At 45.0% G+C, this 16,698-nt stretch overlaps 1 protein-coding gene across 2 annotated transcripts in view; it reads left to right on the top strand.

The window, feature by feature from the left end:
• Positions 1-208: 208 nt before the first annotated feature.
• Positions 209-16,698, top strand: part of ENTPD5 (ectonucleoside triphosphate diphosphohydrolase 5 (inactive)) — a 35,818-nt gene continuing 19,328 nt past the window's right edge. Inside the window, exons 1-2 of one of the 2 annotated variants that reach the window (XM_082242493.1) lie at positions 209-314; positions 12,530-12,755. In XM_082242493.1, the coding sequence (XP_082098619.1) occupies positions 12,551-12,755 (205 nt within the window). In that variant the 5' untranslated portion in view covers positions 209-314; positions 12,530-12,550. Of the gene's footprint in view, positions 315-6,819; positions 7,047-12,529; positions 12,756-16,698 lie in introns of those variants that run through there. The other variant, XM_082242492.1, reaches the window with a different exon arrangement.

Genomic DNA, 16,698 nt, shown 5'->3' with positions numbered 1-16,698 from the left:
CGCTCCTCTGTATCCTTCATCTTTTCAGACCATTGGGCTATCCATAAATCCATAGTGAGAGGGCACGGACCTTGCATTCCCTGATATTTTTTAGCCTACCTAGAAGAATCCCATGTTAGCAGAAATGATCTTCATCCACTGCACAGGACATATTAAGTTGGGATATGGAGGGGTTTAGTCTTCCTTTATCCTAAGGTATCTTTACATCTGATTTCAGGTGTGGTTTAGAGATGGAAGCTGCTGCCCCTTTGAGAGAAGGATGTCTGGGTGCGGGATGCAGAGTATCCTGATGGTTCTCCTGTACTTTATAAATGGTGAGTTACAATCCGCTTCCACCTTATCAAACATACGGAGTTCACCACCCATCGAATTGGTGTGAACACCCATGGGATCCGATTCCGGTGCACCAAAAAAAGATGTGTATTTGTGTATCCATATACTAATAAATGAAGTCAATAATAGTATATGGATACACAAATGCATATATGGATACACACGGCTTTTTTTCTCAGACAATAGGTGCAGGAACTCCCCTTTCCAAATCACCCCTTGTCTCTGCCCCCTTCCCACCTCCTGCACCATTCCTTGGTTCCACCCCTTACCCACCTCCCAAGTACCGCTCCTTTTAGAGAATACAGAACCATATAACAATTGTGGTACTACATCATTTGTATGGAATTTGTTATTAATAACAAGATAAACAGTAAGCTACAGCACACGCAGCCAGCAACAATAGACCCCCTTCAGCAACAATGAACCAACCGGAACAAAATACCCCCTCCCCCAGCAACAACCGATCCCCAGCAGCAATAACAGATCTCCCTGCAGCCAGCACCAATAGACTCTCCAGCAGCAAGCAACAATGTACCACTGGCAACAAAATACCCCCTTCCCTAGAACCCCTGCAGCAACAACAGATTTTCCTGCAGGCAGCATCACTAGATCCCTCCCAACAACAACTGACCCCCAGCAACATAGGACCCCCCCTAGCAACAGTAGATTCACCAACAACAATAGACCTCCTAAGCAACACTACACACCCCTCCCCACCCCACAAAAGTAGATCTCCAGCAACAATAGATCCCCCCAGCAGATAGCATCAATAGACCTTGAACCCCTTACCATTACATAAGTCAGTGCTGGAGGTGCCGGAACTGCGTTCCCCCTCGTTCCCGCTGAAAAAAAGCCCTGTGGATACACAAATGCACATTTAAGCAGCCCTGACACTTTATTCATTTGCACTTTAATAGCCGGTTCACACCTGGTCGCCTGACAAGTCGCCGTGGGTCGCCTGCCATTGATTAGCACAGGACCCGTTCTAATAGGAGCGACACAAGTCGCTCCGACTTAGAAAAAGGGTCCTGAGCTTCTTTGGGGCGACCTGGAGGGACCTGCATTGACTTCAATGATATGAAGTCCGTGCCGGCCGCTCCGAGGTCGCAGTGCGAGCTGCGCACCGCGACCTCACAGGTCGCCCCGGCAAGTCGGGTCGCTGCAATGTGAACCGGCTCTAAAGGGACACTCCCTTTTTTCAGCTGCAGCTTATTTATTATACAACATATATTTAATTATTTATTTCACCGTAAGCGCAGGTACTCGCACCACACCAAAAAAAGATGTCTGCACCTTTTTCGTGCAGTGCGAATTGAGCCCAAATTGCATGTGATTTGACTTTTCACATTACTCCCTTTTTTTTCTTCAGTTTGTATGGTTAAAAATTGACATTTGAACTTTTTTTTTTTTATTACTTTTTGAATTAAATCTTTAGTTTACAAATACATATTGATTAAAATATGTACCAAAGACAGAGGATTTTCAAAGCTGTATGGGGAGCAACTGTTCTGACCGTCTCTCTCAAATTGAAACTCTATACTTGTATACTGTACACATAGTGTGACCGTAAATTGGAGAAAATCCATACAAAATTACTAAATGTCCTCTTTCATCTGGATGATACACAATGTAAATAGCGTTGAAGGTGCAGGTCACAGAGCAAGGAGGCAATGGTCAGTGCTGCTTGGCTGTCCCCTCGATGTGCTTCTGTGTTTGATGATATGTTTGAGTGATCTATTACCTGGTTTTATATTTGTCTGTTAACCATGAGAGAACTGTCTCAACTGTTCAGGGAACAATTAAAGCCTGTACATTTAGTTTTATTAGGTTTTTTATTTACCTTCTGATGCCCTCTGAGATAGACATTTGAGTCAAGTTTATGTTAAAGAGTAAACTCTTCCCTCTGGGTAATCAATGTATGTACAGCCGTGGCCAAATGTTTTTAGAATGTGAAAATTAATATTTATGTCAAAGTCTTCTGCCTCAGTTTGTATGATGGCAATTTGCATCTACTCCAAAATGTTATAAAAAGTGATCAGATAAATTGCAATTGCAAAGTCCCTCGTTGCCATGAAAAAAAATGTAATCCTATATAGAACATTTCCACTGCATTTGTGAAGAAGGTTTCAGGGTGCCCAAGAAAGTCCAGCAAGGCGCCAGGACCGTCTCCTATAGTTAATTCAGCTGCGGATCGGGGGACCACCAGTGCAGAGCTTGCTCAGGAATGGCAGCAGGCAGGTGTGAGTGCATCTGTACGCACAGTGAGGAGAAGACTTTTGGAGGATGGCCTGGTGTCAAGAAGGTGGTTTTCAACCCTATTTAGATAAGGTCCTGGTAAAAGTTTTTCAGGGCTCCAGATTGAGGACTGGTGTCTGGAGGGAGTTAGGGAACTTTGTAGAAGACTTGGTGTGACGGTGGCGGGTATCAGATCCCTGCCCTTCTCACTAACTCATGACCAAGGACCAGGCAATCTCACACCCTGCCGTCACTTGCGTAACAATGCCACTCTCAGCTGCACCCGGCACATAGATTTCCCAGCTTGCGGGACCACAATCTAGATGCCAGCAGGCTGAGAGCGATTGTCACCGGGCTATGATGAGCCCAGCAGACGCTCGTAAATTTTAGAAATACCAATTATGACGTTAGAATAATCATCTGTAACACGCACTGTCACCACAGACAGGAATGTTCAGAGGATTTATTCTATACAGTAGCAAGAGACAGGTTCGTTGTCAGTTTGCATTAGGCCCCGTTCACATTGGCGCGATCCGACTTGGGGGGGGCGACCTCCGAGGTCGCGGTGCGAGCAGCGCGCCGTGACCTCGGAGCGGCCGCCACGGACTTCATAACATTGAAGTCTATGGCGGTCGCCTCCGGGTCGCCCCAAAGAAGCTCCGGACCCTTTTTCTAAGTCGGAGCGACTTGTGTCGCTCCTATTAGAACAGGTCCGCAGCTTCCCTATGGAAGGCGACCAGGTCGCCTCACAGGTCGCCTTAGTGTGAACGGGGACTTAAGAGCTTAGGGACAAGTATAACACTTTTAAAAATGAAGTTTAATAATAAAAAGGTTAAAACTGGTGCAAATAAAATATTTACAGAAAAAAGGGTTTCAAAGAAATAGCGACATAATTCAGCAATTTAGAAAAATAAGGATTGAGAAGTAAGGATACTTGCATTCAATGTCCTGAGTATTATCAGAGTTTCAGAAGCTGAGCCAGTGTGATCGGATCTCAAACTTGATAGATGTTCCTTTCTTGATGTTACCTTGAGAACTCTCTAACCCCATCTGCCTCTCTTTTTCTCTGAGACCGCAGGGGGTGTTAACAGAGGTCCCTGACCAATAAACACAGTGGCCATGGGTGGCCCTAAAGTTTACGACAATACCAAGGAACCTCCCGTATAGACAGATTCTTAACATAATGCATATCTTCCAACATCTACCAGTTGCTTTCTTGAAACTGATAGCTTATTGTACAGCATTGAATTTTATATCCATCGATACCAAACACAACCTATCTCCTAATAACCTCTGACCCGTAAGGCATCTGACAGCTAGCTTCTATTCTATATGTGATAGGGTGGTCATGCCTGGTCTTAATTCGATCAGTATGACATTTCTCATCCAAATATATACTTATTGTTAATGTGTCATGTTCCTGTCTGTATTTATGAATTGGGTATGGATTGTTAGATGTTCTAATGAACAGCTTGGCTGTTGTGGCATTTACGACACGGCTCTGGTCAGCCTTAATGGAGTTGCTCAGATTTACGATTGGCCTGTTCTGGAAGAAACCACATCTGCTAGGATTTCTGTCTGTGCTGAGATAAGGTTTCTTTAAAGGGCCGTTTCTTTGAAGTTGAAGCCCTCCGCATTCCAGGAATTTATTATCTCGAGGAGGGGGCTGGGTGAGTGAGGGGCTTTGTTAAACTGTCATGGCTGCATTAACAAAATGGTTTCTTTCGTATATCCAGCGCAGGATATCATTACACTTGGCACCCTGTTGGGGGTGACATTTCTGGAGGGGCTGGGGTCTATTAAGGATACTAGGGGCACTGTGGGAGACTGGAGGTCACTGCTAAGGCTAGGAGGCACTAAGGGAGATTGGGAGGTACTGTGGGTCATTGGTGGAGGATGGGAGCTGTAGGCTCTGCAGCAGGTTGGGTGGCACTGTGGAAGGTTGGGGGTCACTGTAGGGGGCTGAGGGGTGTCTGGGGGCTTTGTGGGGCGGTTGAAAGCACTATAGGAGCTCAGAGGCACTGTGTTAAGTTAGGGAATCAGCAACTGGCTGGAGGAGGAAGGCAAGGATCCTGTTGGTTGAGAACCACTGAACTAGATGACAGATGCTCTTATAGGGGGATAATCCAATGTATAGTTGGTAGTCCTGACAGCCTCGAATGACTATTGTTAGGATAAGATTGGATTGGACATGTAAGAAAACCTTGTCTGATCTCTATTCTTTCCCCTAAGAGGATGCTGGAAGCATCTTGGCTTCTTGTTATATGGCTACATAGGAATGCTCATGAGAGTAGAGCTCTGAACCATCATTCACCATGAGACAGGTGTATTGAGCAATCATAGGCAATTATCTCCTCATTGGCTCACCGGCTGTGATTGACGCATTGTGAGCCAATGAGGAGAGAGAGACCCGGGAGAGCTGCTGATCTCCTGCACATCACTGGATTGAGATGGGGCTCAGGTAAGTATAGGGGGGAGCTGCACCCAGAACCTTCTATTTATTTTTTACCTTAATGTTTAACAAAAAAACGTCTGCCTTTAGATCCACTTTAATTTTTTTTTGGAAATTTGAGCTACAGTAGCTCTTCTTTTGGATAGAAATATAGGGGCCAGCCTTCATCTCCCATGTACATCAATGAGCTTTGGCCACCCATGACCCTGTCACGCTGGTTCCCCCGGTTTTCCTTCCTTGGACCACCCTTGGCCGGTCCTGACCACTGCAGACCGGGAACATCCCACAAGAGCCGCATGTTTGGAAGTTGTTCTGACCCAGGCTTCTAGCCATTACTATTTGCCCATTGTCAAAGTCACTCAAATCCTTACACTTGCCCATTTTTTGTGCTTTTTAAACACCTCAACTTCAGGGACAACATGTTCTCTTGCTGCCTAATATATCCCACCAAGGTTCTAGTTCAATTTTAACGAGATAATCAGTGTTATTCCCTTTACCTGTCAGTACTCATAATGTTATGACTGTATATTAACCACTTGCCGACCGCCGCAAGTACATATACTGCGGCGGTCAGCCCCTCACAGGCAAAGTGACGTATGGGTACGTCACTAGCCTGTGAGGCTCTGGGGAGCGAGCGCGTGCCGCTGGAGGCACGCTCTCGCTCGGTCACGGACCCCCCCCGCGCGTGTGCTGGTCCGCTGGGCACTCGCGATCGTCCGTGACAGCTGGAGAAAGGCAGGCGGCTGATGTACAAGCCGCCTGTCATTCTCCCCTGTGTAGGAATATTGATCATACGGTTCTACTATGTAGAACTGTTGATCACTGTTCCTACACCTCAAGCCACAGCCAATCACAGTTAGGATCACGCCCCTAGGGACACACACCACCCCTCCCTCTCAAAAAAAGGTTAACCCCTTCACTACCAGTGTCATTTTACAGTAACAGTGCATATGTATAGCACTGATTACTGTAGTAATGTCACTGGTAACCCCAAAAGTGTCAAAAATGTCAGTCAAGGGTCCGATCTGTCCGCCGCAATGTCGTAATCCCGCAAAGATGACAATCTTTCCCTTAGTTAGTAAACGCACTAACTTTTGCGCAAACCAATCAAAATACGCTTTTTGCAATTTTTTTTTCCAAAAATATGTAGCATAAAACAAATTGGCCTAAAATGTTAAAAAATTTTGATTTTTACATTTTTTTTTGGGGGAATTTCATATAAAAAAATGTGAAAAATATTGTTATTTTTGCAAAATTGACGCTCTTTTTTTGTTTATAGCGCATGATCAAAAAATCGCACAGGTGATCAAATACCACCAAAAGAAAGCTCTGTTTGTAGGAAAAAAAGGACGTCAAATTCGTTTAGGTACAGTGTCGCACGACCGCACAATTGTCCATTAAAGTCACGCAGTGCCGAATCGCAAAATAGGCCCTGGTCAGAAAGGGGGTAAAATCTTCTGGGGCTTAAGTGGTTAAAGCAGTATCAGTATCTCCTGCCATTTTGCTGTACAATTAATATGTATATTTACATACCCTTTGTGACTCTGCACAGTAAGCAGCTCTTATCTCATTCAAACATCCTATATGGTTTGTCTCTATGAGGGCGAGGCACTCGGCCCATCGCCCCGATTCTACATTTACTGAATGGTTGAGTGAACTTATAAACAGCCATCTGACACAGGAACATGCTGAGCCTGTAACAAGGATAACGCTTCACATGCTGTGTAGTAATGAGTGTCAGATATCCGTTCCTACCGCCATATATCATATATCTGTCTTCTTTTTTTCTCCACAAATTATCATGTGATTCATGGTGTACTTTAGACCTCATTGTACCTTGTGCAAGTTCATTCAACACACAGTACCCTGATTATCTGCAGTGCTGGAGGTGCAGTGTGATTCAGCTAGTAACGGATCACAACAGGTGTACTAACTGACCACATTCTGGCACAAGCAGGACAACCGATATCTGAAACTACAGACCACCAGAAGACCCAGGGCAGAGGACAGTTCAGGAATTCAGGAGGTATTGTGGACTTAATCGGCTGTAGTGTACATTAGGACAGCTAATGGCCCTTATTTGTACACTGTGACAGGTGAGGGGGTGTAGTGTATTGTACACTGTGACAGGTGAGGGGTGTAGTGAATTGTACACTGTGACAGGTGAGGGTTGTAGTGTATTGTACACTGTGACAGCTGAGGGTTGTAGTGTATTGTACACTGTGACAGGTGAGGGTTGTAGTGTATTGTACACTGTGACATGTGAGGGTTGTAGTGTATTGTACACTGTGACAGATGAGGGATGTAGTGTATTGTACACTGTGACAGGTGAGGGTTGTAGTGTATTGTACACTGTGACAGGTGAGGGGGGTGTAGTGTATTTGTACACTGTGACAGGTGAGGGAATGTAGTGTATTGTACACAGTGACAGGTGAGGGGGTGTAGTGTATTGTACACTGTGACAGGTGAGGGTTGTAGTGTATTGTACACTGTGACAGGTGAGGGTTGTAGTGTATTGTACACTGTGACAGGTGAGGGTTGTAGTGTATTGTACACTATGACAGGTGAGGGGGTTGTAGTGTATTGTATCCTGTGACAGGTGAGGGGGGTGTAGTGTATTGTACACTGTGACAGGTGAGGGTTGTAGTGTATTGTACACTGTGACAGGTGAGGGGGTGTAGTGTATTGTACACTGTGACAGGTGAGGGTTGTAGTGTATTGTACACTGTGACAGATGAGGGGTGTAGTGTATTGTACATTGTGACAGGTGAGGGTTGTAGTGTATTGTATACTGTGACAGGTGAGGGGTGTAGTGTATTGTACACTGTGACAGGTGAGGGGATGTAGTGTATTGTACACTGTGACAGGTGAGGGGTGTAGTGTATTGTACACTGTGACAGGTGAGGGAATGTAGTGTATTGTACACTGTGACAGGTGAGGGATGTAGTGTATTGTACACTGTGACAGGTGAGGGGATGTAGTGTATTGTACACTGTGACAGGTGAGGGGGGTGTAGTGTATTGTACACTGTGACAGGTAAGGGATGTAGTGTATTGTACACTGTGACAGGTGAGGGTTGTAGTGTATTGTACACTGTGACAGGTGAGGGTTGTAGTGTATTGTACACTGTGACAGGTGAGGGTTATAGTGTATTGCACAGTGTGACAGGTGAGGGTTGTAGTGTATTGTATACTGTGACAGGTGAGGGGATGTAGCGTATTGTACACTGTGACAGGTGAGGGGGGTGTAGTGAATTGTACACTGTGACAGGGGAGGGTTGTAGTGTATTGTATACTGTGACAGGTGAGGGGATGTAGCGTATTGTACACTGTGACAGGTGAGGGGGGTGTAGTGAATTGTACACTGTGACAGGTAAGGGTTGTAGTGTATTGTACACTGTGACAGGTGAGGGGGGTGTAGTGTATTGTACACTGTGACAGGTGAGGGGGGTGTAGTGTATTGTACACTGTGACAGGTGAGGGGGGTGTAGTGTATTGTACACTGTGACAGGTGAGGGGGGTGTAGTGTATTGTACACTGTGACAGGTGAGGGGATGTAGTGTATTGTACACTGTGACAGGTGAGGGTTGTAGTGTATTGTACACTGTGACAGGTGAGGGGGGTGTAGTGTATTGTACACTGTGACAGGTGAGGGGGGTGTAGTGAATTGTACACTGTGACAGGTGAGGGTTGTAGTGTATTGTACACTGTGACAGGTGAGGGGTGTAGTGTATTGTACACTGTGACAGGTGAGGGGGTGTGTAGAGTATTGTACACTGTGACAGGTGAGGGGGTGTGTAGAGTATTGTACACTGTGACAGGTGAGGGGTGTAGTGTATTGTACACCATGACAGGCAAGAGGATGTAGTGTATTCTACACTATCAAAGGTTAGGGGTTATAGTGTATTGTACACTATGAGAGGTGAGGGGGTGTCGTTTATTGTGCAGCATGACAGGTGGGTGGGGTGTAAAGTATTGTTCAGCAGGATAGGTGAGGGAGATGTAGAGTATTGTATACTATAACAACAGGTGAGGAGGAGTAGAGTATTGTACAGCATGACAGATAAGGGTGGGTGTAAAGTATTGTACAGAGGGCGGGTGAGGGGGTGTAGAGTATTGTACAGAGGGCGGGTGAGGGGGTGTAGAGTATTGTACAGCAGGCCTAGTCATGTCTGTGAATGTCAGAGTTTTCCAATGCCTCGAGGGATGTGTAGTTCCACAACAGCTGGAGGGCCATAGTTTGAGGATCCCTGAGTTACATAGTCTGGCTGAAAAAAAAGTCACAATTCCATCTAGCTCAACCTATAAGGCTCCGTTCACATTAGGTTGCTCCGACTTAGGGGGCGACCTGTGAAGTCGCGTGCAGCGCGACTTTGGCGCAACTTGCACGGACTTCACATAATTGAAGTCAATGCAAGTCGCCTCCAGGTTGCCCCAAAGTAGTACAGGACCCTTTTTCTGACTTGTGTCACTCCTATTAGAACGGGTCCTGTACTACACTATGGGAGCGACGGTGCACGACTTGTCAGGTCGTACCAGTGTGAATGGACACTAAAAGGAACAAATAAATACATTTAAATAAATAAATTATATACAGTGCTATACCCACAGTTGATCCAGAGGAAGACAACCCCCCCCCCCCCCCCCCTATAAAGCATGGTCCAATTTGCTCCAGCAAGGGAAGAAAATTCCTTCCTGATCCCCCAAGAGGCAATCGAATATTCCCTGGATCAACTACACCTATAAATATTAGTATGTAGTTATATTATGTGTATCTAGAAAAGATTCCAGGCCTTTCTTAAAACCTGTTTCAAAATCATTAATGTGACGTGGCCCTTGGGTTGCAAGCAATATCTGACCACTGGAGCCAACAGCTCATTCTAATGAACGCTCAGCTAGGCAGAATGTCCATGTTTTAGTTGACGTAAAAGGAAGGAGAGACAAGGAGAGCAGCCGACTCTGGCAGACACTGTAAGCTTTATTTTTTTGCAGCCGGCCCTGGCAGACACTGTAGGCTTTATTTTTTTTTTGAAGGCCAATAGCAGCAGTGGTAACATTTGCTCGCAGTGCAGTCAGTCAGCAACCAGGAGTGGGATCCACAGACATGAGAACATCACTTGATCCTCCAGATCATACAATTTTCCTTTCATGTCTATGCTCTGAGGATATTTCATTCATGAGTATCTGCAAGGTGGTAATGAAAAACTGCTGGCAGGTATTCCTTAGCTGCAATGTATTTTCCTTCCCTCCAGCACTTGAGGAACTAGAATGCTTATTCATGTATAATTCTGCCAGTCTGCACACTGCCATCAATACCATCAGGCCAAGAGTGTGCAGAGCAGTTGATGTGATCTCCCCTGGGTTATCCTGAAGCCCATCAAGCCACACTCAATTGCAGGTACATATTTGATGACCCTGTTTTTGGTGGTGGGGGGGGGGGCAGTGCTACTTCACATTCATTTATGCGAGAAGCTGCTGCCTGGCAGAGGTCCTTTCTGCTTGGAGAGCTGGGGGTAAACATAACAAGGGACAGCCAGAGATGCCAATACTCAGTGCCAAGTGAAGCTGGACAAAGTCTGATCCTAGAGTGCCAACCAAACAAGTTGCTGATAAGCCATGCGCTTGCAATTCACAATGGAAAAACCCTAATGAAGGGGGTGCTCTGACCCCCGAATCGCATTGGTTACTGTTTTGGTTTGTAGCCCTGACTTTTACTGGAATAAAGTTGTATCTGGACCTCTCAGCAGTGGTGTGGCGCTTACATTTCAGTTCTTGTTACAGTATACTACAAGCCAAGGAAACTGCGGAGATCCTCTGGGGTGTAGAAGCCACCTGCCCAGGAACCAGATCATTCAAACCAACATCAATACATTAAGTTAACAAAATCAGTAAGTTAACCCTACGGGCCCAGCCCTATCTTTCCACAATCCTCACCTGATTATAGAGTGGGACAGTGGACTTAGGAGGTCATGTTAGATGTTAGCCTCATGTACTACCTCTGTACTTCCCTCTCTGGTGCGTTCTGCTGGAATGACTGCACCAGGTCATGGGGGGGGGGGGGGGGGAGTGCCTGTTTCCACCACATGGTTATTGCCTTGTGGGCATAAAATAACAAGAGGTTGATCAAGGTTCTCTTTTCTACCACCACTACCAGCTGCTCCACCAGCAAAACAGTAAACCAGAAAACAGTATTTCGGCTCAAATAGCACAATGCTCTGTGTCGTGGGACTAATCACTTCTATCATGCCAATATCGTACTACACCCAGACAGGTCCAAAATATGTGAAAGTAGTCCCCCCTGGTTGGTGTGAGCATCTCCAGCAAACTGGAGACTGTGAGGCAGACGTCCTTGTGGCGCCTGTGTGGGATATAGTATGCTCTGTGCAGAATTTTAAATTGTACCATTTTGACTCCGGCAGAGACCACGGAGGAGAAGGGAAAGTCCCAAATCTCATTCAAGTAGTCGTCCTATAGTCCAGGGATATTTATAAGCCACTTCTGGCGAAGAGAAGATAACTCGGGAGTAGCTCCTGCAGACCGGTACCCATACAATTGAGTGGTAGGCTTCTTTAGACCCGGAACACGTAGGATAGCTTCCAACTCTGAATAGGAGAGGGAAATTGGTTGACCCAGAAATTGACATATAATGGCATGTGACACCCGAAGGTATCTAAAGTGGTAATGCGTGGGTAGATTAAATTTAGACCAGAGAATATTAAAAGGAGATAAATCTGAATTACTTACAAGATGCTCCATTTTTTTTAATTTTTTGTTTTGCCCAGGCTTGTTGTTCGGGGATGGAACAGAAGTGTGGGAGAGTGGGATTAAGCCAGAAAGGGTATGAGGGGACATACTGGTATGGGGGAGGGGTTCCAAAGCTGCTCCCACTTTCCAAGCCCCAATGGTGCTGTGCATGGAGAGAGTAAGATGATGAGGGGACCTCGGTCCCCTAAATAGCAGGTGCTGTAAGGCCTCCAGGGACTGCACTATCACTGCCTCCAGTACAATCAAGGGGTTAGTTACATTGGGCTGCAGCCACCAGTGGGCCGTAACAAGCTGTGTCGCCAAAAAATATTTGAAGCAGTCGGGCAGGGCCAAGCCCCCCTATGAACTGGTCTAGTAAGGGTAGTGTATTTGTACCTAGGTGTTTGAGATCCCCATAGAAATGACAAAAAAGATGTTTGAGTGAGACAAAAGAAAGTACATGGGAGCCATTGTAGGGAGTTTCTAAATATATATGCGAGTTTAGGAAGTACCTTCATTTTGAGAAGATTAATGCGTCCAATAAATGAGAGTGAGAGGTTACTTGTAAATAGACAATTTAGCAATCTTCTTATACTGGTTACTATTAATCAAAAGGCTCCATGCTTCCTAAAAATTTTTTGGTGATCTTATGAAAATAATGAATTTGATTATTTTCTGGTCTCTCCATCTGGTTGCAGGACCTCTTTCTCCCATTCAATTTTCTTCTTCTCCTAATGCCCTCTCACTTCATGCCTTATCTTTCTAGGACTGGTGACTACCTGAAAGCATGTGCTTCTGGATCCCTACTTCTACGTTGTGTTTGACTCTTTTTCTTGGCTTCTGCTCATCTGATATGAATCCTGCCTCTGATCTGAGGTCTGCTTTACCATCAGCAATAAGCTCCAAGAATAACACCATTTATGGCATTGTTTTTGATGCTGGCAGTACAGGGACTCGAATTCACATCTACACCTTTCACCAGAGAGTTGCAGGTGAGCGTATGGAATTTTTAAGTTTCTCTCGTTTGTCCACGTTGGTGGGAGTACAGCCCTCAACACTCTATGAGTTTAGAGGAAACTACTCGCTCTAAAATGTCATCTTGGTATTAGAACATCGATATTTTGTGAATTATAGAAACAGAAATTATATGGGGCTGGTAGCAGTCCTTTAACACAAAGACATTTTATGGTGCTGGCAGTAGGCCTTCAACATACAGATATTTCATTTTGGTGGTGGGTCCAGTAGCACGAAAGATATTTCATGATGCTAGTAGTAGGCCTTCAATACACAAATATTTCATGGTGATGGGACCATCAACACACAGATATTTTATGACGCTAGTAGTTGGCCTTCAATACACAAATATTTTTATGGTGGTAGACCATCAAGACACAAATATTTAATTGTGGTGGGACCATCAACACACAGATATTTCATGGTGGTGGGACCATCAACACACAGATATTTCATGGTGGTACGAACATCAACTCACAGATATTTCATGGTGGTACGAACATCAACACACAGATATTTCATGGTGGTACGAACATCAACACACAGATATTTCATGGAGGTGGGACCATCAACACACACATATTTCATGGTGCTACGAACATCAACACACAGATATTTCATGGAGGTGGGACCATCAACACACAGATATTTCATGGTGGTGGGACCATCAACACACAGATATTTCATGGTGGTGGGACCATCAACACACAGATATTTCATTGTGGTGGGACCATCAACACACAGATATTTCATGGTGGTGGGACCATCAACACACAGATATTTCATGGTGGTGGGACCATCAACACACAGATATTTTTTGATGCTAGTAGTAGACCTTCAATACACAATTATTTTATGGTGGTATATCATTAACACACAAATATTTAATGGTGGGGGGACCACCAACACACAGATATTTCATGGTGGTGGGACCATCAACACACAGATATTTCATGGTGGTGGGACCATCAACACACAGATATTTCATGGTGGTGGGACCATCAACACACAGATATTTCATGGTGGTGGGACCATCAACACACAGATATTTCATGGTGGTGGGACCATCAACACAGATATTTCATGGTGGTGGGACCATCAACACACAGATATTTCATGGTGGTGGGACTATCAACACCCAGATATTTCATGCTGGTGGGACCGTCAACACCCAGATATTTCATGCTGGTGGGACCGTCAACACCCAGATATTTCATGCTGGTGGGACCGTCAACACCCAGATATTTCATGGTGTTGGGAACATCAACACCCAGATATTTCATGGGGTTGGGAACATCAACACCCAGATATTTCATGGTGGTGGGACCATCAACAAACAGATATTTCATGGTGGTGAGACCATCCAACACACAGATATTTCATGGTGGTGGGACCGTCGACACCCAGATATTTCATGGTGTTGGGAACATCAACACCCAGATATTTCATGGGGTTGGGAACATCAACAAACAGATATTTCATGGTGGTGAGACCATCCAACACACAGATATTTCATGATGCTTCTGGTGGGTCCTCAGAATTCCCATATTCCATGATAGCTGTATTGTAATTCATATTTTGAATCATCTTTGGATAACTCAAAAGGGCTTCAGGAATTTAGTTCTGTTAGTAATAATGTGTAGTGACACATCAACAACCAAATGGACACTGTAGGTGCTGATATGTGATCAGCTGTGACAAACCTAGCTGTTTATAAGCTTTGGATTTACCCATACTGGCATATCATATACACTAATATAAACCTAAACCCTCCTATTGTTTTCAGGGAAAAAATCTGTTATCTTAGCCTCGGGTTTGTTTGATTTTCAACTGCCAGGATGCTTCACATGTGATCATTTATGACTCCAGCCATTTGATGGTATCCACAGTCAGGTTGAGAATACAAGCAAATGTGACCGCAATCTCAGCATTTAAACTGTTAAATCCATGGGGGTTTTTTTCCGCTTTAAAGCCCAACTCCGAGCCCAAAAAAAGTTTTCAGTTGCAGTGGGGCTGTGCCCACGCTGTAAGGGTTAATTACTAATTTTTGTCTAGAGAATTGGAGTACGGCGATATATTTACCTGATCCTCCCCGCACGGTGTGGTTGACTGTTCCTGACGTCGTCAAGGCCATCGCTATGCTCCCTGACGTGAGGACGTCAGGAACATTATTCCCCCCGCTCTAATTGTTGGGGAGTGCTGCTCGAAGGGGGAACTGAGAATCAGGTGAGTATGGGCTTTATACTCTCCCCTGGACAAAACAAGCTGTTAAAACTTTTGTGTTTTGCCTGGAGTTGGGATTGAAAAATGTGTCCACAATGGCGGTTCATCAACTTACTGATGTGTCCTATCATTGTCTTTTACAAACTTACATATGTGCCCCGTCTTTAGCAGTTTATAAACTTACCAGTATACCAGAGGCGTAACTAGAACCTTCAGGGCCCCGATGCAAGAAACCATGAAGGGCCCCCCAGACCCCTGGCCGGGGCCCTTCCCTTCAAGCCCGGGGCTCTTCGCACTAATCCTGGGGCTCTTTACTCTCATTGCATGGCCTTTTATTATGGTCCCGCATCAGGATCCTTTCAGAAAGTTCTGCAGTGGGCCCCTTCCTGCAATCTTGGGGCCTCCCCACAGTGGTGAAATGCCAGGGCCTGGTCGCAAGTGTGACCTTTGAGATCCTAGAAGTTCACCCACTGGTTTGCTACCGGGCCCCCTGGAGCATGGGGCCCGGTAGCGATTGCAACCCCTGCAACCCCTGTAGTTACGCCCCTGCAGTATACATAACCTGGCAGTTTATAAACCTACCAGTATACCCAATCTGGCAGTTTATAAACCTACCAGTATACCCAATCTGGCACTTCATAAACTTACCAGTATACCCAATCTGGCAGTTAATAAACTTACCAGTATATCCAGCCTTGCAGTTCATAAACTTAGCAGTATACCCAACCTGGCTATTCATAAACCTACCAGTATACCCAACCTGGCAGTTCATAAACTTACCAGTATACCCAATCTGGCAGTTACTAAACTTACCAGTATACCCAGCCTGGCAGTTCATAAAATTACCAGTATACCCAACCTGGCAGTACATCAACTTACCAGTATACCGACCTTGGCAGTTCTTAAACTTAGCAGTATACCCAACCTTGCAGTTTATAAACCTACCAGTATACCCAACCGAGCAGTTCTTAACTTACCAGTATACCCAATTGTCAGGTCATAAACTTACCAGTATACCCAACCTGGCAGGTCATAAACTTACCAGTATACCCAACCTGGCAGTTCATAAACTTACCAGTATACTCAATTGGCAGGTCATAAACTTACCAGTATACCCAACGTGGCAGTTCATAAACTTACCAGTATATTCAACGTGGCAGTTCATAAATTTACCAGTATACCCAACGTGGCAGTTCATAAACTTACCAGTATACCCAACCTGGCAGTTCATAAACTTACCAGTATACTCAAGTGGCAGGTCATAAACTTACCAGTATACCCAACGTGGCAGTTCATAAACTTACCAGTATATTCAACGTGGCAGTTCATAAATTTACCAGTATTCCCAGGCATGTTCATAAACTTACCAATATACCCAGCCCGGCAGTTCATTAACTTACCAGTACACCCAACCTGGTAGGTTATAAACTTAAAAATGGGCCAGCACTGCTGTTCATATATGTAAAGATGTATCCAACCTGGCAGTTAATGAATGTAAAGATGTGTCCCATCCTGAAGCTCATAAACCTATAGGTATGACAAATCCCTGTACCATATTTGTTTCATCAATTACTAAGCTTTCTTCTCTCCTTTCCATGGTGGTCTGTGCCTCTCTACTAAAACTTCAGGGTGCTGTTGTATGAGTCCACGTTTATTGCTGCTCAGAAGTTGATTTGCTCTGGATTTGCGCTCTTCATA

Source organism: Pelophylax lessonae (assembly GCF_965119305.1).
Source record: "Pelophylax lessonae genome assembly, chromosome: 13".
NCBI classification, from domain to species: Eukaryota; Metazoa; Chordata; class Amphibia; order Anura; family Ranidae; genus Pelophylax; species Pelophylax lessonae.
This window is presented reverse-complemented; position numbering and strand designations above follow the sequence as displayed.